This window comes from Cervus elaphus, chromosome 15, assembly GCF_910594005.1.
Source record: "Cervus elaphus chromosome 15, mCerEla1.1, whole genome shotgun sequence".
In the NCBI taxonomy this organism is placed as follows: domain Eukaryota; kingdom Metazoa; phylum Chordata; class Mammalia; order Artiodactyla; family Cervidae; genus Cervus; species Cervus elaphus.
Window position 1 is genome coordinate 30,272,894 of NC_057829.1, and position 22,207 is coordinate 30,295,100.

The 22,207-nt window shown below is 42.3% G+C and overlaps 1 protein-coding gene across 6 annotated transcripts in view; it reads left to right on the plus strand.

The window, feature by feature from the left end:
* Positions 1-1,788: 1,788 nt before the first annotated feature.
* KAT6B (lysine acetyltransferase 6B) overlaps positions 1,789-22,207 on the plus strand; it is a 181,851-nt gene continuing 161,432 nt past the window's right edge. For 3 of the 6 annotated variants that reach the window (XM_043927095.1, XM_043927097.1, XM_043927099.1), the window contains exons 1-3: positions 1,789-1,987; positions 13,429-13,498; positions 16,851-17,727. In XM_043927095.1, coding sequence (XP_043783030.1) covers positions 17,107-17,727 — 621 coding nt within the window. In that variant the 5' untranslated portion in view covers positions 1,789-1,987; positions 13,429-13,498; positions 16,851-17,106. Of the gene's footprint in view, positions 1,988-2,718; positions 3,094-13,428; positions 13,499-16,850; positions 17,728-22,207 lie in introns of those variants that run through there. The other 3 variants (XM_043927093.1, XM_043927096.1, XM_043927098.1) reach the window with 3 other exon arrangements.

Consider the following 22,207-nt stretch of genomic DNA (forward strand, 5'->3'; position numbering starts at 1 on the left):
AAATCCCAGCACCTGCATTATAAAAAAAAAGCATAGCTTATAAATGTCCTTCTCTTTGAAATACCTAAATGAACTAGACTGAATTATAAACTAATGGCTTGTAAAAATTCACCTTGAGCCGGCTACTGAAGATACTAAATAAAAGAGGTAGAGAGAGGCTATGAGGAAACCCAACCTGCTGTTTGTTTGTTTTATCAGTAATGTAACTCAAAAGTAGCCAAGCCGAGCGCTTTCCCTGTGTTTTGTTTCCCCAAGCTGAGCCTGTGAATGCCAAGATTTAATCTAAAGAGGTTTGTGTTTTAAAAACTAACAACCAAGTAATAAAACACCTATAAAAGGGATTTATAATGGAACCGGTGACAGTTTTGAGTGTAGTATTACAACTCTTCTGCTCCCCCTCTCCCCTCTTCTGTCCTTTCATCCAACTCTGCACCCTTTGTCTTGGCTCTTTCTCACCTTGCTGCCAAGAAGCATGTAAGTAGGGGCAGCTCACACCCTAGAGAAGCAAACCATCTTAAAAAGTGAAGTGTGTTTTAGCTCTGCAATCGATGACTGTGCTGTGCTGCTGCTTTTGTTTGTTTGAGAGAAGTTGCTCTAACAAAGTACCTACCTAGCTTGCACAGTGGTTGCTAATGCGGAGCTGAAGATGCTGCTGCTGCAGGGTCACTGCCATGAGGATGCTAGAGTCAACGAGGGCAGGAAGCCGGGGACTCCTCTCCCTGGTACCTTGTGTCACCCTGCCAGGGCCCAAGACCGCCCTGGGGCAGACTCGACTCAACAGGTGGTTTCCCACCTGGGCCGCCATGCCTGAAACTTGGTTCTTTTACAGAGTCATAGTTCTCCTCCTCACGAAGAAATGGCGCCTCGAAAGGGAAACTTCGTACTCAAACTCTCGAGGAGCCATTTCTCAAGGCTACTTTTACTATTTTCTGAAGTCTCCCCTGTCAGCATCCCACCGGGCTCCGGGAAGAACGAGGGTCTCTCTTCAGAGTCTGGACGGCGCTGGGAGGCATGTGGGCAGCGTCAAAGTGGCCTCGCCTGGGCGGCCAGATGAGCCCCCAGCCTCCCTCTTGTGGGCCTCAGGAACTCGGGGGGCCCAGGGGAAGCCTGGAAAACCGAACTTCGCCATCAGCCTTCCTTCGAGCGCCGGCTAGAAGAGAGGGGGAAGGGCCCCCCCAGCCGTCTCCCCCCCGCCCCTAGCCCCTCTGCCACCCGGCTGCATCGCCCAAGAAAGCACTGAGAACGCAGCTCAGAGCTCTCCAGCTCCTCGCAGACCGGGAGAGGGCATCTTGAGGGGTAGCTTCCCCCTCCAGCGGCGTCTGACATCCCCACTCCCACCCAAGGATGCCGCCGCCGTGCCCTGTCCGCAGTCGCTGAATGTCACTGCTCCCTCTTCCTCCTGATCAGGGTAGACACAGCTCCCGAAGCATCCCCCACCCCAAAACTGCCGCGACCGCCCAGGGTACAAGGCCCCGCGGAGGACGAAGTTTGGGACCCACGGCGGCGGGGGGTGGGGGGGCGCTTTGGCGAGGACCGCACCTCTCAAGTCCCAGCCCTGGCGGGCACACTCCCCGCCCCAAACGGCCCAGGCGTCCCCATCCTCCCGCGGACACCGGCATCCCCGCCCTCCCCCGAGGGCGGCAAGCGGAGCCCCCCCAGGGCGGAGGCAGGTACCCCCGGGGCGGGGACTGGGGCGGGCGGGGTCCAGGCTGCGCCCCCGGCCGGGCCGGGCGGGCTAGCTGGCGGCGCGGGGGGAGCGGGGCTGGGCGGCGCTGCCTCGGGCTCTGTGCGCTGCAGCCCGGAGCCGAGGAGGAGGAGGAGGCGGAGGAGGAGAAGGAGGCGGCGGCGGTGGGTCCCGGGCGGGGGGAGCGCGGCGCTGCGGACCCGGGCGGCTGGCAAAGGACGAGGCGGAGGCTGAGGAAGGCAGCGGGGAGACCCGGGCTGCAGCAACAAAGGGCAGCAAGCGATTGGCCGGGCTGCAGGCGAGGTTAGCCCGGGACCGGGGTGGCTGGAGGCAGCGGCGAACGGTGCACGTGCTTGCAGACACGGGCGAGTGTGGAGCCGGGGGGTGCACGCCCGGCGGGTAAGGGCTTGCTCCCCCTCGGCATGGGATGGCGAGGAGGCTGCAGCGACATCATACTGCTTGCACCCGGCCTCGGCTTGCAAGCTAGGGGGTGCGTGGGGGGTAAGGATGCGAGCCAGGGGGCGGGCGAGTAGTCGCCCGGGACAGGACGGGAGAAGGTGGAGGAGGGGGCGGGATGGAACGCTCCAGGCGGCGCGCCCGTCCGCGCGCTCCACCGCAGGAGCTGGCGACTGAGAACCTCGAATTTTAACTTCGCGTGCCCGCCCGCGCGCGCGCGCCCGCGCCCACCCCTAAATCCTGCGGCCGCCGCCAGCGATCAGCTCTCACACAAACTTTAGCTGCGGGCTAGGGGGTTTGGGGTTGAGTGGGGGAGGGGGAAGGGAAAAGGCCCTTTGATTGGCGTCGTCTGCAGCCAATAAGGCCAAGTACCTCTCCTGCGAGTAGACCCAATCCCTTTCTAGAGGTAGAGGGGGCGGGTAGGTGGAAGTAGAGGTGGCGCGGTGTCTGGGCGAGAGAAAAAAGGCTGGACCAATAGGTGCCCAGAAGAGGCGGGCCAGGCGGCCTGTTGATTGGTACTGGCAGTGGGCCCTCCCCCGGGGTGGTACCGGAGGGGGGGCTGATGGGTCGAGGGGTGTGCCTATGCGGAGGCGAGATGACCGGCAGGATCCTGCCCCAATGGGCTGCAGAGTGGTTAGTGTGTGGGTGACGGACAGACTCCTAGGCCAACGGGTGGCCCTAAGTGTCTGCGGTCTAGTCCAATGGAGCAGCGCTGGGGCGGGCCCGTGGCTCGGGTTTAATGAGACTCCATTGGGCTGTAATCAGTGTCATGTCGGATTCATGTCAACGACAACAACAGGGGGACACAAAATGGCGGCGGCTTAGCTCCTACCCCTGGCGGCGGCGGCAGCGGTGGCGGAGGCGGCGGCACCTCCTCCAGGCGGCAGCCGCGGCTTTTTTCTCAGGCAGCGGCAGCGCCCCCGGCAGGCGCTGTGGCGGTGGCGCGCGGCCAGGTCTGTCACCCACCCCGCGCGTTCCCAGGGGGAGGAGACTAGGCGGGAGGGGGGCGGGAGGGGGAAATAGGGGGCTTGTGACGCCCCTCCCACAGGCCTCTGCGCGAGGGTCACCGCGGGGCCGCTCGGGGTCAGGCTGCCCCTGAGCGTGACGGTAGGGGGCGGGGGAAAGGGGAGGAGGGACAGGCCCCGCCCCTCAGCGGGACCTCCAGGGCAGGGGGCGGGGCTCGAGGGTAGAGGGGCGGAGCGATATCTGGATGGGGGCGGGGTTCGGGTGGTCGGAAGGCTAGGGCTCGTAGGGGTTTTCTGAGTGGGAGGGACCTACTAGGAACGGTGGGGGGCCAGTGAGTGTCTGGGAAGAACACTCCCAGGGAGGGGGTGGGTGTGAGGGGAAACGAGGTGTGCAAGCAGGTGCAGTAGGGAGGGTGAGGAGAGTGCAGGATGGGGAGATGTAGAGAGAGGACCGAGGGGCAAGTGAAACGGTGCAGCAGGCTGAACTTGTAGATATCGGGGGAGGGGGGGCAGAGTAAGAATGGATTTGGGTGTGGTGGATATGGAGTAGTGCTGAGAAAGCGGTGCAGAGTAGATGCTGGTTTGGAGGAAGTATTGAGGAAACGGGGGGTCAGGTGCATTTACAATGGGGGGAAGGAGGTATATGGGTGAATCGGCGTGCTAGAATAGAAAGGTTTGCTAGCTTTGGGGTATAGAAGCTTGGAAAAAACATGGAGGGATGGGAAACGGATGTTCTTTAGAGAGTTTCTGGAAGACAGAAGAGCAAACTTAAATGCCAAGGGAGCCTACTTAGAATTTAGATATATTCTAAATTATTACGTATATTTTGCCCCGAGGTGACCCTTGCGCAAAATATATCTAACAGAAAGTCTGTTAGGAGTCAGGAGGTTCAGGAGGTGGGAAAAGGTGACAGGTGTGAAGAAAGGTACGTGGGGTTGGGCGAATGTGATTTGGATTGAATCGGGAGGGTAGATGGGCAAAGAAAGATGTTAGTGTGGGAAACAGGGTTGTTAGAGGCTTCCCAGGTGGCTCAGTGGTAAAGAATTCACCTGTCAGTGCAGGAGGGTAGGGGACAGGTTTAATCCCTGGGTCCAAAAGATCCCTTGGAGTAGGAAATGGCATCCCACTCCGGTATTCTTGCCTGGAAGGGAAATTCCATGGACAGAGGAGCTGGTGGCCTACAACCCATGGGTACGCAACTTGGCACACACTTTGGATTTCTTGGGTGTAATTTGAGCTGGAGTCAGCAAAGGGGGAACTGGATGTCTGTCTCAGAAAGAGGCTCCTTGTGTTTGCATATTTTTGAATTTGTAAGTACTTTGGTCTGAATTGAGTGCAGGGAGTGGTAGGAGACAAAGGGCAAAGGCAGAGGAGGGGCTAGATTACAAATGCGGAAAATAGGAAAAGAGTACCCGTGAACTAAGATTTGGGTGGAGGTACCTGGAAATTCAAAGTAAAGAGCATATGAAGACTCCTCCATATATGGACAGGAGGTGGGAGTAGCTAATGGGAATAACTTACACCGAGATAGTGTTCCAGTTCTGTGGTACTCCAAAAAAGGTGTGTGTGTGTGTGTTTTGTATGACTGTGAGTAAAGTACATTGATTTTCTGGGATAATCTTGAAGTAAAACACTCCATTCTTTTATTCATAAATTCTTCACACATTTATCAAAATGAATTTGGGCAGGATTTTTTTTTTTTTTTTCCAGAAGAAAAGGATAGTGCGTTTTTCAATAAAGGATAAGATTCTTACCTGAGAACTTGAGCTTAGGGTCAAAGATTGAGATGGTGAAGTGATGGTTAAAAAGAGAAGATAAAGACACAAGGAGGGTTTACCATTAAAGGAGGAACTTAGGAGACTGACTGGCTGGTGGTGATGACACGGTCAGTTGAAATTTTGCCTACTAGTCAAGCCCAGGCCTCTTGAGTAGAGTGAATGTTATGTCTTAGCTGTTACACCAGATGTTTATCTCTCACACCACTTGTGCAGATAAGGTGGGAACTGTCAGATACAAGGCATCAAGGGAGGGAAAAGTAAAATAAGGTGAATATTGGAAGGTAGTTGAGGAAGTTGGATAAATAAAACACTTCAGAAACTTGCATGGACTGTTGAATACCAGTCAGAAGAAGACTTAGCCAACGATAACGGTTTTTTAAATGCCAGAGTTCCTAACAAGTGACTTTTCATCTCTTAGTTCTCTATACAATAGTTTCAGTGTTCTTGTATACAGATCCCTGTATTTGTATCAAGTGAGAGAAAAGGAATTGTTTTATGAAAGGAGGTATGTGTGAGCTGCAGTGATCAAGTCTTCGCATGTAGAATAGTAAATGACTAGTGAATGGGAGAATTTCTTCCTTGTAGTGCTTTAATTTGCTTTTCCAGGATGCTGTTAAGCAGCTTTTCATGGGACTCCCGTAATCTTCCACAATTTTTCTATCATTAGTTTTGCTCTTTTTTTTTTTTGAAATGTCCAGGTAGCCATTTAAAAAATAATTTTATTTATTTATTTTTATTTTTGGCTGCTCGTGGGTTTTCTCTAGTTTGTGGTTAATGGTGGCTTTTGTACATGGGCTTCTCATTCCAGGTAACTTCTCTTGTTGCAGAGCACAGACTGTAGGCTGCAGGGGCTCAGTGGTTGTGGCTCCTGGGCTCTAGAGCACAGAGTTCAATAGTTGCGGCATGTGAGCGTAATTGCTCCCCAGCATGTGGGATCTGCCAGGACCAGGGATCGAACCTGTATTTCCTGCATTGGCAGGCAGGTTCTCTACCACTACTAGGAGCCGCCAGGGAAGCCTCGTCAGTTCCACTCTTGCTGGATATTTGAGTTGTTTCTAGTGTGGGGAAGTTGTGAACTAAGCTGCCAATGTTCCCTACTCATCACCTGGTATGCATGTGCACGGTCTCCGACTGAGGTGTCCACCTGGGGATGGAGCTGCTGCTTCGTAGGCAGCATGATTGTTAATGCTGCTTATACCTGTTGTCCTGGTGTTAACTGTATAGTGCTCAGCCGTGTCCTACTCTGCGACCCCAGGCTCCTCTGTCTAAGAATACTGGAGTGGGTTGCCATTTCCTCCTCCAGGAATAACACCTTTAATTCTCAGGAGTGTCTGAAATTGGATGATGATCTGTATGGTTGCCCTAGTCATGGGGTATACTTGTCTGCAACTTTACTAAGGTACCAGTTCGACTATTTTCCAGAGTTGTACCAGGTTATACTTCCCCCAGTATATCTATGTATCTATATCTGAGTTCCCTGGCTGCTTATTCTCACCAACTTGACTTAGTCTTGTTAGTTTTTCAGCTTAGCCAATCTGGTACACTTTGCCTTTACCTTATTAATAAGGAGGAGTTTTTCATTTGTTTGTTGGCTACTTGGATTTCCTCATTTGTAAAGTTCCCGGTCAAGTCTGTCCCTGCACCTCTCCCCTCTTTTGTAAATTGGTCCTTGTGTCTTTTTATAGCTATTTAGTAGTTCTTACTCTAAGTATGAGACTCTGTCCTTTGTGTGTGTTGCAAATGCCTTCCTTCATTCTCTGGCTTGCCTTTTCACTCTTCGTGGTGTCTTTTAATGAACAGAACTTCTTAATTTTAATGGAGTCAGATTTAATGGTATTTTCTTTATGGTTAGTGCTTTTTGTGTCTTGTTTTAAGACTTTTCCTGCCCTCAGGTTAAGTAGATATCCTCCTATCTGTTTTATCTTGTAATCTTTACTGACCTTAAAAGGTGTATGATCATGAGGAAAATACACTCTTCTTGACCCCATCCTCACCATTTCAAACGTCTTTTTGCTCTTCTTCACTTTTTTCTGTTCTCTGTCTTGAATTTTTCTTGTCTGCAACTGTAACTAAGCCAGGTGCTGACTTTCCCTGTCTCATAGGAGAAAATGGTCATATAGACAGAAGTTCAGCTAGATTAGATTTTACAGGTCTCTAGCTGACTGCATTGCCCTTTTTCCTTTTATGAGCTAGCATTTTATTGTGTTCCTGCTATGTGTCCTCCGCCTTGCTTCTTTCATATTTGTTATCTCACTTATTCCTCTTTACAGTCTGCAAAACTACATTTTTCTCATTTTTACAGGTGAGAAAACTGAGACATAGATTGACTCAGTAATGTGCCCTATGTCCCACAGCTTAGGTAGCTGACAAAGTGGGGACTTGATTCCTGAACTCTCTAGATTCATCCCATCATAGCACATTGCCTTGTCGAATAAGATTTCATGAGCCTGTTTGACAGTATCCAAAACCGATGATAATAACTTTCTTTTTTTCAATATAACATGTTTTACTTTAAGCACATATAGAGATAATTATTGTGAAACTGGGTAAAACTATCAACCTCTCTGTGTGTGTAAGTAAAGTTAGTGAGTGGACCTTTAGAGGTCCTTGGGTGGGCAGTAGAGAAATATGTAAGCCCTTGAAATTGTATGCAAATGTATGTATGTGCTTGTGTTCCTATTTAAAAATAGATCTGTAATTTTCTTGAGATTCTCAGAGAGCAGCTTTAATTTGTTTTAAGGATATCCTCTTTGAAACTGTCTGTGATAAAGTTAATGCAGAATTCTGAAATGATGTGTATTTTCAAAATAATCTTTTAAAAATTAAGATGTCAGATTTTTTTCCCCAAATACATTGGTTTTGTCTTTGTCATTAAAACCCAACTAAAGCTAACTTGAGGTTAGAATTGAATAGGAAGTTTTAAATGTCAGAAAAAAAAAAAGTCACTCTAAATTCAGCTGATTATTTCTTAAGTGAAAGTGCTTAGTTATAATATCATTATTACTAATCAGTGTACCCTGGCTCCAAAGGCCTGATGACTTTGAATGACTTTTCATCTTGTCTCTAAAATCCTGTTTTACAAGAGATCAAATTTCCTGTGAGGTTCCTAACAGTGTGATTAAAGTTTAGAGACTGAAACTGTTGAGCACTTAAATGTAGGGATGACTATGCAAACGGAATTCATAGGCTTCACCAGGAGATTTGGGACGAGTCGCTACTAATTTATGATGATGATGTTGAAACTAATCTTTGCTAGGGATTATGGAAGCCATAATAGTTTATTGATGGTTCAGTTACTGTTTGTTGAAGCAGATTTACACAATTATAGTTTAATGACATAACAAGGATACTGTCAACTAGGAGAGCATGACATGAAAAATTAAACTTCCAATTAATATAATATGTATTAGTTGAAATTATAATTTTCATGGTGATTTAGCCTCTTAGAAATCCTTGGAAAACATTATTAGCTTTTGAATTGAAAACTTTATGTTAATGAGTAGTGAGAAAGAACTTAGTATTATTCTAAAAAGATGGGAATTAATTATTCAATTCAGCTAACATTTATGGAATGCCTGCTCTGGGCTTGCTGCTGAGTTAAGCTCATAAATATAAGTTGAACAAGATTGATATGTGGGGAGATGAAATACTGATTGCTAAAAAAAAAAAAAAAGAAAGAAAGAAATACTGATTGCTTTTGTTTGTTCCTTCAGTCATCTTTCCCTTCAACGTATACTGGATGGATACCATAGCCAGAATTATTCAAACGTTCAACACATGTGTGTGTGTGTGCATGTGTGTACGTGTACGTGCTTGCATTCCACTCCACCTTGTTGTGTTGCTACTCCTGCACTGGCTTTCTGTTACTTCATCTGTCGTGTTCACATGCCTCAGCCTGGTTTTTGTCACGTCCAACTTTATTTCTTACTCCTATTCAACACATCCCCTCTCCAGGCATGCACATGGACTCAGTATCCCTCCATTCTGACAGCTCATTCTTGTTCTGTGCCTTCTGCTAGATTTCCCTTCATTCATTCGCTGGTGCATTCATTTAACAAATAGGCATCAAACCCCTCTTACGTTCAAGTTGTGGTCCTTGGAAATCTTGGGGCATGCCAAGATGAATCAAACATAAGTCCTGTTCTTAAGAATTTTGCAGTCTAGTAGAGGAGATGAGGTAAGCAAAATACAGATTAGAAATGCCAAATGATAAGAAAGCTAAAAGTTTCCTGTTAGACAAAGTGATGTAGGGCTTCTGGGGAGGTGTCTGTGGAGAGACCAGGCAGTTAATCTAAGTTCTCCCTTTCAGGGTCCAGTTTAAGTCCCATCCGTCCAAGGGATGTTCTCCCCATCCGCACTACCAAGGAATAGTCACGGTTGTTTTCAGACTTTGTTCCTTCTGTATTTAGAGGAGCCCCTTCTTTGAAGTGAATATTATAGAGAAGTCCTTTAAATATAGAATAGTTAAGGCAGAGATGCTTTGTTCGGTGCAGGGATTGTGGTGGCCCTAGTGTGTAACCCACAAGGGCACCTGCAGGTGGTTCTGAAAGCCCAGGCACTTTTCACAAGAGCTCCAAGGAGCCTAGTTTGAAAACCAATAGAGAGACAGGAAAGTGTTTAGCATCTGAATTAAAATCTTTCATGACTTACTGGTCTGAGGTCTTGACAGTCAGAAATCTGTTTTTCTTTTGCAAAATGTGGGCAACAATGCTACCTTACAGGGTGGTTTTGAGGTTTACTTGATAATCTATGTAATTTATGGCTTGCCCGGTGGCTCAGCGGTAAAGAATCCACCTGCGGTGCATGAGCCGCGGGAGACACGGGTTCAGCCCCTGGGTTGGGAAGATCCTTTGGAGGAGGGCATGGCAACCCACTCCAGTATTCTTGCCTGGAGAATCCCCATGGGCAGAGGAGCCTGGCGGGCTATAGTCCATGAGGTCTCAAAGAGCCAGACACAACTGAAGCGACCTGACATGCGTCTGCACGTGATAACCTATGTAGAGTGCCTGGCCCACAGTAGGTGTCAGACAGTGGTTGCTATTATTATAGTTTATTGCTCTATTTCTTAAAAAAAAAAAATGGGGGTTGAAATTCATATAACATAAAACCATTTTAAAGAGAACGATCCACTGACATGTAGTGTAGTCACAGTGTTACGTGACCATGACCTCTGTGTAGTTTTCAAAATGCTGTCATCACTCCAAATAAAGCCCCTACCGCTTAAGCCAGGCTTCCGTGGTGGCTCGGATGGTAAAGAATTTGCCTGCAGTGTGGGAGGCCTGGGTTTGACACCTGACTGGGAAGATCCCCTGAAGAAGGGAGTGGCTACCCAATTCAGTATTCTTGCCTGGAGAATTCCATGGACAGGCTATAGTCCATGGGAGTCACAAAGAATCTGACACAACGGAGTGACCTTCACTACTTTTCACTTTTACCCATTAAGCAGTTTCTCCTCACCATCTCCCCCATCCCTGCCCAGGTCCCACCAATCTATGTTCTGTTTCTAGCTTTATCTATTCTAGGAGTTTCTTATTAATGGGATTATATGATATGTAACCTTTTGTGTCTGGCTTCCTTCACAACGTATTTTTGAGGTTCGTCTATGTTGTAGCATGTATCACTACTTCATCACTTTTTCTTTTTTTAAAGATTTGTTTAATTTTATTTTTGGCTGTGCTATTTTTCTTCATTGTTTCATACAGGCTTTCTCTCGTTGCAGTGAGTCGGGGCTACTCTTGGTTGCAGTGCTCAGGCTTCTCATTGCCGTGGCTCCTCTTATTGCAGAGCAGGGGCTCAAGGTGTGTGGGCTTCAGTAGTTGTGGCTCATGGGCTCACCACTGCAGGTTCAGTAGTTGCCCCTCAGCCTATAGGATCATCCTAGACAAGGGACTGAACCTATGTCCCCTGCATTGGAAGGCAGACTGTCAACCACTGGATCACCAGGGAAGCCCCCACTGCTTCATTTCTTATTATGATTGAATAATATTCTAGTGTATGGATATGCCATATTTTATTCACCCATTTATCTGTTGATGGACATTGACCTGTTTCTACCTTTTTGGCTATTGGAAATAGTGCTGTCATGAACATGAATGTACATGCACTTATCTAAGTCCCTGTTTTCAGTTCCTTGGGGTGTGTATCTGGAAGTGAAATTGTGAGAACATACAGTAATTTTATGTTTAATTTTTTTTGAAGAACTACCAAATTGTGCTGAATTGCTTCTTATCCCCACAGCATCTACCATAGGGCTGCACACGCAGAACAATATCTCACTAAATTTGCTGGTTTTTCTTTGATAGTGTTTATAACCTCACCTCCTAGTTCACATGTTTTGGGCCTTGAGCATTAATTTTGAGAAGTAATTGCATGCAGGATTTGAAAGTTAACCAGTATTACTGTGTGGATGATGTCTGATGTCCCAGAAATTTGTTCACTGAGAATGCTGTTTGGGGCAACTGTGCTAGTTGTCTGTGCTGGGTGGTTATAGAAGGAAAGAAGTTAAGTCCTCTTCCCTTAAACAGTCTATATTCTTTTTCAGACGATATTGTTAAGATTTGTGGGTCCATACTCAATTACATAATAGGCTATGAAAAAATCCAGGAGCCTATAAAAGTGGGAGAGCTAAAAATATCTGTTTTGTCAGTATGACAGAAGAGTAAACTCTACTATTAATCTTTATTTTTTTCTACCACTGCTTTTGGCTCACCCGCAATCTCATGACTCGAGTGTTATGACATTGATTTTGAAACAACACACAGCCTTAGTAAAAGCTTAGAGGAGGCTTCACATATAATTTATGATCCAGGGTATTTTGACTCTTCTTATGCTGACATGAGTATTTCTGAATAGTGTTGATATTTTTATAATACTAATGAAGCCAAAAGCTCAGTGTTGGACGAAGCATTTCTCTAGATTTGTTTAGAATAGTTTGTAATGAATGATGTAAATAGTGTTTTATTAAAAACTGTATGATACAACCATGTAATTTACTCATGTTACTTTGTGGTTAAAAATAGTGATTCAAAACCTTAGAAAATAGAGTAAATTTAATTTTGATGTAGCATGAGTCCCCAGAATTAATTTGGAATGACTCATTCTTATTTTTGATAGCCTTTTAGTCCAACTTTCAGGCTTTTATAGAAAAAAAAATGAAAACAGCATAACGGTTTTTAGGGTCATACTTATAATAGCATGTGCTGTCTACCTGTGAAACCAATCTTAGGGCTTTGGAAAAGAGAAATGATGTGGATAATTCTGAATCAGGGGAGGCAGGGGGCGGAAAGCATTTCTAACTGGCTTTTTAATGAATTATGCATTTTTTTTTTGCCTTAGATTTGTCTTTCTAGTTAAATATTGCTTAGACTAAAATTAAATTAATTTTCAATCTATTCTCTTAACATATACCAATTTACAGTGGGGCCAGTGGGATGTCAGAAACAAACCAGCCTAAGATTAAAAAAATGTGCAGTGGATAATATACAAAGTGGATAATATACATGTGTTTAGTTGAGAATTGGCTAAAGATAAGAGACTTATGATTCTGTTCCTTACTTAGCTCTGTGTGTGTATGTTTTTAACACTGATTCAGCTTGTAGCAAAGAGCTGCTGAGTTACATCTGCTTCTGCCTAATTAACTCGGTTGGTTGGTGTCAGATGAGAGCTGATTGTGAGATTACATTGAGGAGTGAGGTGTGTATCTGGCTAGGGGAGGGGAGAAGGAGGCGCTCAGGTTGCTCGGTGGTTTTGTGCAGCGTCAAAGTGCGGCCATTCGCAGTGTTTCACGTTTATTTTCTGCCTCCCTAGTGGCTCAATTGGCAAAGGATCTGCCTGCGACGCAAGAGACCGCCTGCAGCGCGGAAGACTCGGTTTTGATCCCTGGGTTGGGAGGATCCCCTGGAGAAGGAAGTGGCAGTCCACTCCAGTATTCTTGCCTAGAGAATTCCGTGGACAGAGAAGCCTGGCGGGCTGCGGTTCATGGGTTTGCAAGAGTCAGACACAACTTAGTAACTAACCATCACCACCCTGAAATGTGTCCTGTGCTGACATATTGTGGAAACGGGTGCATCTTTCTCTTAGTTGCAGCTATTGGCCATATCTTGATAGTTCAGTCAGTGCTTAGATACCAGATGACCCTTGGGATAAATAGCGAATGTTGCCTGGGAAAGTTAATATTGACCTTCAAACAATGTTTGACCTTTTTTTTTTTCCCCATCCAGACAGAATGTTATACCTGCCTGACTACTTGAGTAATAGCAAGTTGTTTGGTTTTTTTTAAATGATGAAATTCTTTGTCTCTATCGCAAACCTCATTTTTTAAAATTTGGAGGACAGGTCTAGCCTTGAGGAAGCCTGGAAGTTTACTTCCTGAGGTACTTGTTGTGGGGCTTTTTGTCAAAGAGAGCTAACTTATCACTAAATAGAGCGTACCAATAAACTCACCGTGTCTGTTTGGGTTGAGTAGCGTGGAGATCCAGAGATGGTTACTAAATTTAAGGGGTGTCCTAATGCCCGAACTAACATTTACATTTTTTTCCTTTGGCAGATTTGCCTGACGATCTGGACAATCTTCTTTTTTGTCACGGACTGTTAAAACACTTGGAGTTCCAATTCTGGTATTTTCCCTTTTTTGAAATTGTATTTTTCAGATGTAAAAATGTCAGTCTCGTTGAAATGTGTTGGTCATGGAGATGAACAGTTCTTTTGATTGTGGGTTAGGATTATGGTAATAGCTTGTCATGAAGGTGTATTTTGAGTATTAGTTATGAAATGTATTTTGTTTTAATGTATGTTCATTGGCCTGTGTAACCAAAATGCCCGAAAGCAACTTTGCAATATTAGATACTTTTCTGTGACCTCTTTTCCTGCTTCCTGCAGTTGTATTTTGTGCAATCAAATTAAATTATTTGATTCATCCTGAATAAATGATGAAAGATGAAATAATTACTTGGACACGGTAAAATGTCTTCTAATGAAATTTTGCCCCGAACCATTTTATTTTGGAAAGATCAGCTTCCTGTTCTAAACTTACTAAAGCAGAATGATTCCTGTGTTCTGTCCTGAAAGTGGTTGCACGATGAAAGCCAATGATTTCATTCTTAAACACACTGTGTTCCAAGTCTAACATTTTTGTCAATGATTTATGTAATGCCACAAAGGGGAGTGCTTATTAGATTTGCAGATGACATAGATGACAGAATCAAGATTCAAAACAGTTTTTAACAAGTTGGAAGATAGACTCAAACCAATAAGATGAACTGTGATAAGTTTAAAAATCTGAGCATTTATTAAATTTGTACGGGGTAGAGAATGAAAATCCTCAGCTTAACAGTTTTTTTGAAAGAATATCTGAGATTTTTAGTTGGACTACATGCTTGGCATGAGCCAGTTGTGTGGCAGGGCTGGTAAGAAAGTTTATGTAACCCTGGGTTGCATTTATAATTGGATAATGCCTGGACTGCCAGATTTTAAGATGAGCATTAGCCAAACTAATGAGTGAGCATGAGAAGGAGGTGCTTGGAAACCTGTAATGTGTGGGCATGTTAAGGAATTGGGATATGAGTGGTCCAAGGTGGGACTGGAGGTAGAATGGGGTTTGATTGTAGTGGTTTTCAAAAGATACTTGTTTTCAAATATATGAAGGCTCATTGTGTTTTCAAATATAAGAAGGAGCGTAGTATTAAAGAATTTCTTGAGTTTGTTCCAGGGGAACCAGAACTAGTGGGTGGAAGTTATGGGAAGAAAGATTTTAGCTCCTGTGAGCAAGAAATATATTACAGTTAGAGCTGTCCAACAGTGGCATGAGCTGTCTTAAGAAGTGACAAATTCTCAATCACTGAAAGTATTTTGAGACTTTATGGCCCATCTTTTGACGAATTGAACAAGGGGTCTTTTACTGTTTAACTAGAAGTTGGATTGGATGACCTCAAAGATCTCTTTAGTCCCAAGTTTCTAAATCTGAATGGAGAAAAATAGAGTGAAACTATAGTATACTAATTGCAAAAAGGACAAATCCTTTTTGAAACTGCCACTTTCAAGCTGACTGAGCTAGTATAGTTCAGTGGTCCAGTTGTTTTTTAGTAACAGAATCTTTGAAAGCAAATGTTAAATTCTTCAGTGTATCTGCTTAAATTTTTGGGAAAAACATTATTTTACTCTTTTTTAAATGTTTATTTTATTTATTTCATTTTTATTTTATTTTAATTGTTTTACCAACTCTTTGCAACCCCATGGACTATACAGCCCATGGAATTCTCCAGGCCACTGGAGTGGGTAGCCTTTCCCTTCTCCAGGGGATCTTCGTAACCCAGGGATCAAACCCAGGTCTTCCACATTACAGGTGGAGTCTTTACCACCTGAGCCACAAGGGAAGCTCATTTTACCCTTTGAGGTACATTAAATGTAAATAAACAATCGGAGATAACTTTATAATTTTATGAGCCGTTTTTCAGAGAGTGTAGGCATTGTATTAAGTGGAAATGATGATAGCTGTTCTGTGCTGTGTATTAGATAATGTGTTCACTTAATTCTCTCCAACAGTCCTGGAAGGATATACTGTTATTGCTCTACAGGTAAAGTGACAGAAACTTAAGTCATTTTCCCAGGGTTTCTCTGCTTGACGTGGGTAGGGCCAGCATGTGGACTACTAGTCTCAATTGCAGAGGAAGAACTAGCTGGAACAAGCAGTTGAGGCTCAGGTGAAGGCAGAACTGACTTAAGTGTAGAAGAAAGGCTTGTGAGCTTGGAGTCTTCCACTGACTATTACCCTGTGTTCCACCTTTCCCCAAGCCTCAGTTTACCCATAGAGTCATCCTGCAGATTACAAGTTATATGTGAGCACACTCTGAAAACTTCAAACTGTTTGAAAAAGAGTTTTAAGATGTGGATTTCATCTGTGAAGAGCAAGATTAGAGCCCAGATCTGACTCAACTCCCAGGCCAGGGTGCTTTGGCCGGTGCTCTTGGCAGGTGTTCTCAATACCAGATGGGAGATCTAGGGGATTTTTGTGTATATCAGGAGGTTCTCAGAAAGCAGTATCAGTGTCTACCTGGAATAGGATGTGTACAAACCTTGCTCGAATTGAGCAGTTTCATGAGCTAAGCGGGTAGAGACACCTAGAGGGCTCCATTATTCAAAAGGTGATGGGTTATGTTACCACATTAGTTTCAGTTTCCTTCCAACCTGTGGATGAGAGCGTTACAGAACCTCTTCAAAGGGCCGGGGAACATGGTTCTGTAGCAGAGGCTCAGTGGGAAATTTTCTTATGTGTGAGACTTGAGAAATACCTAGAATGTTTAGCTGAAATAGAAAAGTCAGGACTATTGCTCTTCTTTTTTTAAGTTTAAGATTCTTTTTACGTTTAATGTACTCCCATCAGAGTTTTTTCCTTTTTTTTTTTTTTTTAGTTTTTTCCTTTTTAAAAAAAAAAAAAAAAAATATATTTATTTATTTGGCTGTGCTGGGTCTTAGCTGTGGCCTTTGGGATCTTTAGTTGCACCATGTGGTATCTAGTTTGCTGACCAGGCATCAAACCCAGGCCTCCTGCATTGGGAGCATGGAGTCTTAGCCACTGGACCACCAGGGATATCCCCTCCATCAAATTTTTTGCACCGTAGATTTATTTTGGTGTTGATTTTATGTTTATGGTAGATACATATCTTGAACCACTAACATGTAATTTTATTAATTTCAATGAAGGTTATCCATTAAATAAATATTGATAACTTAGATATGATCTCTTAAATGCCCCATAAACTACTCATATAAATAACAAATGAAAAATCCTAAAAGAAATTCCTTTTCAGACTGTGACCCAATTTCTGGCTGGAAAATATAATCATTGTGGCTTTGTTATATAATACCTGCTTGTCATTATTTCTGTGGTCATTTTGCATTTGAAAAAGAGTCTTTTACTTTACTTTTAGAAGTTTGATTATTAAGAGATTTCCCTCTTTTTTATCTTTTAAGGTCTTGATTTCCTGGTTAAAGATGTTCTTCACTCGAATGCAGTTTTTCCTGTTGGTCAAATAAGACAACTATCAACTTTGCCTGTTCATCCTCTTTTTAATCTCTAAAGGATGGATATTTGTGAGCTGTTGCTTAATATGGTCTGGGATAGTCTGCCCATTTGTTGAATTGTAAGTGACTTAAATGTGCAAGTTCTGTTAAATACAAGGAGAACCTCTATGGGTAACTTTTGTACTGAAGAAGTCATTTGTCAACCATGGTAAAACTTGCAAACCCACTTTATACAGAGTGGATTCTTGAAGCTATACAGAAAATAAAAAAGCAAAAGCAAAGGCCCTCTGAAGAGAGAATCTGCCATGCCGTCAGCACTTCCCATGGGTTGGATAAGAAGACAGTCTCTGAACAGCTGGAACTCAGCGTTCAGGATGGCTCAGTTCTCAAAGTCACCAACAAAGGCCTTGCCTCCTATAAGGACCCAGACAATCCTGGGCGCTTTTCATCAGTTAAACCAGGCACTTTTCCTAAGTCAACCAAGGGGTCTAGAGGATCATGCAATGATCTGCGCAACGTGGATTGGAATAAACTTCTAAGGAGAGCAATTGAAGGACTGGAGGAGCCAAATGGCTCCTCCCTGAAGAACATTGAGAAGTATCTCAGAAGTCAAAGTGATCTCACAAGCACCACCACCAACCCAGCCTTTCAGCAGCGGCTGCGACTGGGGGCCAAACGCGCAGTGAACAATGGGAGGTTACTGAAAGACGGACCGCAGTACAGGGTCAATTACGGAGGCTTAGATGGCAAAGGGGCTCCCAAGTACCCCAGTGCTTTCCCATCTTCGCTCCCACCTGTCAGCCTTCTTCCCCATGAGAAAGATCAGGTAAGTGCAGACAGAAATGTCAGTACTCTAAATATTGTCCATTTGACTTGTACGGTTTCAGTTAAGTTTTACACAGACGCAAGTTCTGGGTTAAGTGTGATAAAATCAAATGTTTTGCCTCTGAGCAGTCTTTTATATTTTAAGATATATATATTATTTTACAATATAAATTGCTCTATATTGTTCTACAACGTATTGAGGGCTTCCTCATTGGTTGACTAAGAATTTAATGTGATGATTATGTGATTTGTGTTTTGAACTCTTAATTGCTAATGTGTGGGTGCTTGAAGGGCCCAGGATAGATAACTTTACTCTTTCCTCAAGGCAAGATCATATATTTATTTCAAAAATCCAAGAAAGGCCATTGCATGCTTTTCTCTTTTTAAATTACTACTTTTTTTTTTTTAGCTTTATGAGGTATAATTGATTTATTTTCCTCTTTATTGTTGTTTCCGAGAAGAATCTTAAGACTAATTATTTTAATACTGATAGCTTGTGCATTACTGGAACTGTTTCACTTTGTGACCTAAATCCTGCCTGTTTCAATTTAAAGTCATTTATTACTTGTTCACTTTTCTCATCTGGTGAAAGTGAATATTTATTTTGTCTCGCCTGTATCTATCTTTTAATTGTTGGTTTCTCTGGGCTTTCTGTTATTTCCAGGATAGTTATACATTTATGGCAGATTTCTCCTAAAGTTACTGCTGCAATTTAAAATCTCTGGTTATATAGGGTTATCCTTTGTTTTATTTCAAAGCTATTGAAGTTACCACCCAAACTAAACCCAAAATAGAGCAGCAACAAATTGTTTATAATGGTTTCAGCCCTCCCGTTTATCTGTCTATCCCTTGAGGGAGTGGATGTATTGATGTCAGCTATTAATAACTTTACATCTTGTAAACTGTTAGCCATTGTTGATAGACAGGGTGATTGTTGTATGAGCGAACTGCATTTTCAGAAGTGATAGAAGCAGTGTCAGGAAAAGCTGTGCTCCTGAGGACTTGTTTTTCCTCTTTGGATATTATTGCCCTTGCTAGCCCCTGCTTCCCTCATTGTGTTAAGCTGATAGAGGCTCAGCTCTTGCAAACTAAGTGGGACCAGGTGATTTGCTTTTCCATGGACTAATCTAAACCCTAGCATTTATTTTTTAACTGTATTTCTATTTTATTAATTTTCCTCAACATTTATTTTATCCTTGGGTGGTATTTGCGTTTGTGTGTAGCCAACCCCCAGTTCTTTGTGAGAGAATGTGGGCATAAAGAAAGAAGTAAGTAAACCTATGAAATTTTCTTTTTAATAACATTTGTTTCAAGAAAATACAGCAGGTGACTTAAATCCTAATTTCTGTTTCTGACACAGCCACATTGAGTACTTCTGTTCCTCATTAAATATTTTTGTAAAAGCTTACTCCATAAGGAAATTCCTTAAGGGAATATAGAGCCATTTCTTGATGGTTTTGGATGTCTTTGTTTTAAAAATATATACATTACTCTAAGGCATTAATATATTAAAGCTTTATAATTATCAGGTACGTGGACTAATTCAGGCAGCTTTAGGCAATTTAATACCATGTTTTAATAATTTTGTGATCCAGGGGAATATCTTAACTTGTGGTAAAGGAATCGTTACAGATTTTCCACAGTCCCTTTCCTATCTTTCTCTTTAACCTTGCTCATCGTTATTTTTGCCATTCTTATATTTTTTTCATACAGCATCTATACAAAAGTATTTTTAGTCTAAGGGAAGACTCCTGTCTGGAGGTGTCTAGAATTGAGAACAGAGTGATTTATTGCTTAGCATGCAAATTGTTTTTGCTCTTTCTGTGATGCTATTCTTTAAATTGTCCAGTTAGCATCATCCGATAACAAGGAATGCTGAGAAAATGTGTCCTATAATTTTTATTTGATGAAATTTGGGAATTGTGTTGAGTAATCATAATCTAATTCTTAAAAGAGGACAAATAAACATAAATGAAAATCAGATCGAGTCACTTTGACCAGAATGTACTGTATTGTTTCCATTGTATATTACAATGGCATTTTTCCTTGAAAAATATAATAAGAACTACATTAGACTATATTGCCCTTTGAGATTACAAGGGGTAAATAGTTTAAAACCCTGTGAACTTTCCAAGTCAGTGTAATAGAAATTCTTATCCTGGGTCCATGAATGAGTTTGGGGTAGGTAGGTTAACAAATCCCCTTAAATAGAACAGTCATTTGTATCCACATGTTTTTCTAGTGTCAGGGTCTGTAATTTTTATCAGATTCTCAAAGACATCTAAAGTGTCAAAGAGCCAATGTGAACATTTTTATACTGTAGAAAATATTTTTGAGTTTGTTATACAAAAACCTATATATATGCATGTGTGTGTGTGTGTGTATATATATATATATATATAGTTTCTTTTCCATTGTTTTTGCTTCAGCTGTTGAACTTGGATCTGTATGTAAACTAGTTCTACTATAGCTTCATGTATATAGGACTTGCTCTAATATATTTGAAAGGCAGATTATCATTGTTTTTGTGCTAGACGTCTGAAGAATTCACATTGTGGGAGGACATTTATGATATAAAGGGCCACTATACAGAGATGAAGTCATTCAATTACAATTTAGCTGACCAGTATCTTTTAAGAAGCTGTTACTCTAGTTACTTTTGTTGATCTATTTCATTTAATTGTAAAAAAGAAAATAAAAATAGTGAAAGTAATAACATTTCTTATGTGTTAAATGCTGGCACTATTCCAAGTGCTTTACATTTATTGTCTCATTATCACAATAACTGTGAGGGCCATGGATTATTGTCCTTTTATAGATGAAAAACTGAGGCTCAAAACCTAAGCAGTTTATCCAAGGTCACTTACAGAGCTGGTGAACAGTGAAACCAAAATTTTGAGACAATCTGACTCTAGACCTCTTTACCACTGGGCTGTATACTGGTCAACAGGTGTGGCTTTTCATTAACAATAAAAGTATCTCTTTCAGTTCCTCAAATGCTTTGAAGCAGTTCCCCACCCCCACCCCCCCCAACTAATAGATTTATGGTATTTTAAATTTGGTAGCTGCAATGAGCTTATTACAGTTTGTAAAGCAGGTACTATTTATAATATTAGCAATATGGGAAAGCAGTAGGGAAAATAGTAAATCTGTATCTAATGAGATTTAACATCATCATCATTCCTATGCATGACTGCTAGGAGGAATACAATGCAAGTTAAAATAGAAGGGCTCCTTCCTTTCCAAAATGTAATTGCACATCTTCTGATAGTCTAGAATTCAAATTGGATATTACCATACTGGCTCCTTAGCATAACTTCTTTGTATTTATTTAAGAAAGCTCTCTTTGGTGAGGTGATATGGAAATGAATTAAACCACTGAAGATAAAAGTTTATCTTTGACTTGGTGAGGGAACTCCTAAAGGATAGTGTTAGAGTTTCTCATTAAAAATGGGAAAGCTCAATTAGGTCAGATTATGAGGACTTTGGAAAAGTCAAATATTCTAAGAGAGACTTTAGTTATCAGTATGCATTTTGTAGCATTAAGATTCTATTTGAACATTTGGGCTTTAGCATTTTTATAAAATCAGTTTGGTTCAGTTTTAAACAGATTCCTTGGTATTTCACTTTATTGGTAATATCTTCCTAAAATTTACTAGGTGTCAAGTCTCGGTATGTTTCTAGTGCAATACATATTATTATAATGGGAGCTCTCATTTTTGGCAGCTGTAGCTGGAAAGGGAGACATTTCTAATATCAGGTAGGGCTTTTGATGTTTTTTCTTGAAGAAATGAAATAACTGTATTATAATCCTCTGAAAAAGCTTCAAACATAATTACCACACCAGTGATACTGTCAAAAAGAAAAAAATAAAAATGAGTTTCAAAAGGAGCATAGATGATCAGAAATGGGGCTGAGAGATAAAACTTTATTAAAAAATCACTTTTTGTGCTCTTGGCCTGTTCAGTTGTTTATTCTATTTGCCCCTCACTCCTTTTAGGGAGATATTTTATTTATGGTTATTGGTTATTACTATGAAATAGTTCCTTAAATAGAAGAATTTTTTTTTTAAAGGAAGTGTAATAGGGAAGAACAAATCTGACTCCCTATTAGATCTGTTTCCTTTTTTTTTGAGTTTTCATAAATAGAAGGTTAATATATATCCTATATCAATTTCCTGTGTCATATAAGTGCCATAATTTAAACAGCTTAATTTTTTCTTTTCTTCAGTTTTCTCCCTGCCCTCCTCAACCCTCTCTGGGATTTTTTCAATCGCCTGTACTTTGTGAAGGACCATTCACTAGTCCATATTGTTCTTTGATGTGGCAGGCTTCCAGAAGTTTCTCAGCTGTAAAATTGTCCATGGTTGCAGACAACTCTGGATCTTTTTGACAGAAATGTGTGTATCTGTTATCTGCTAATTATAGAGTCCAAATGTCCTCTCTGTTGTCCTTCTCCGTCCTCCTTTGAATTGGTCTCCT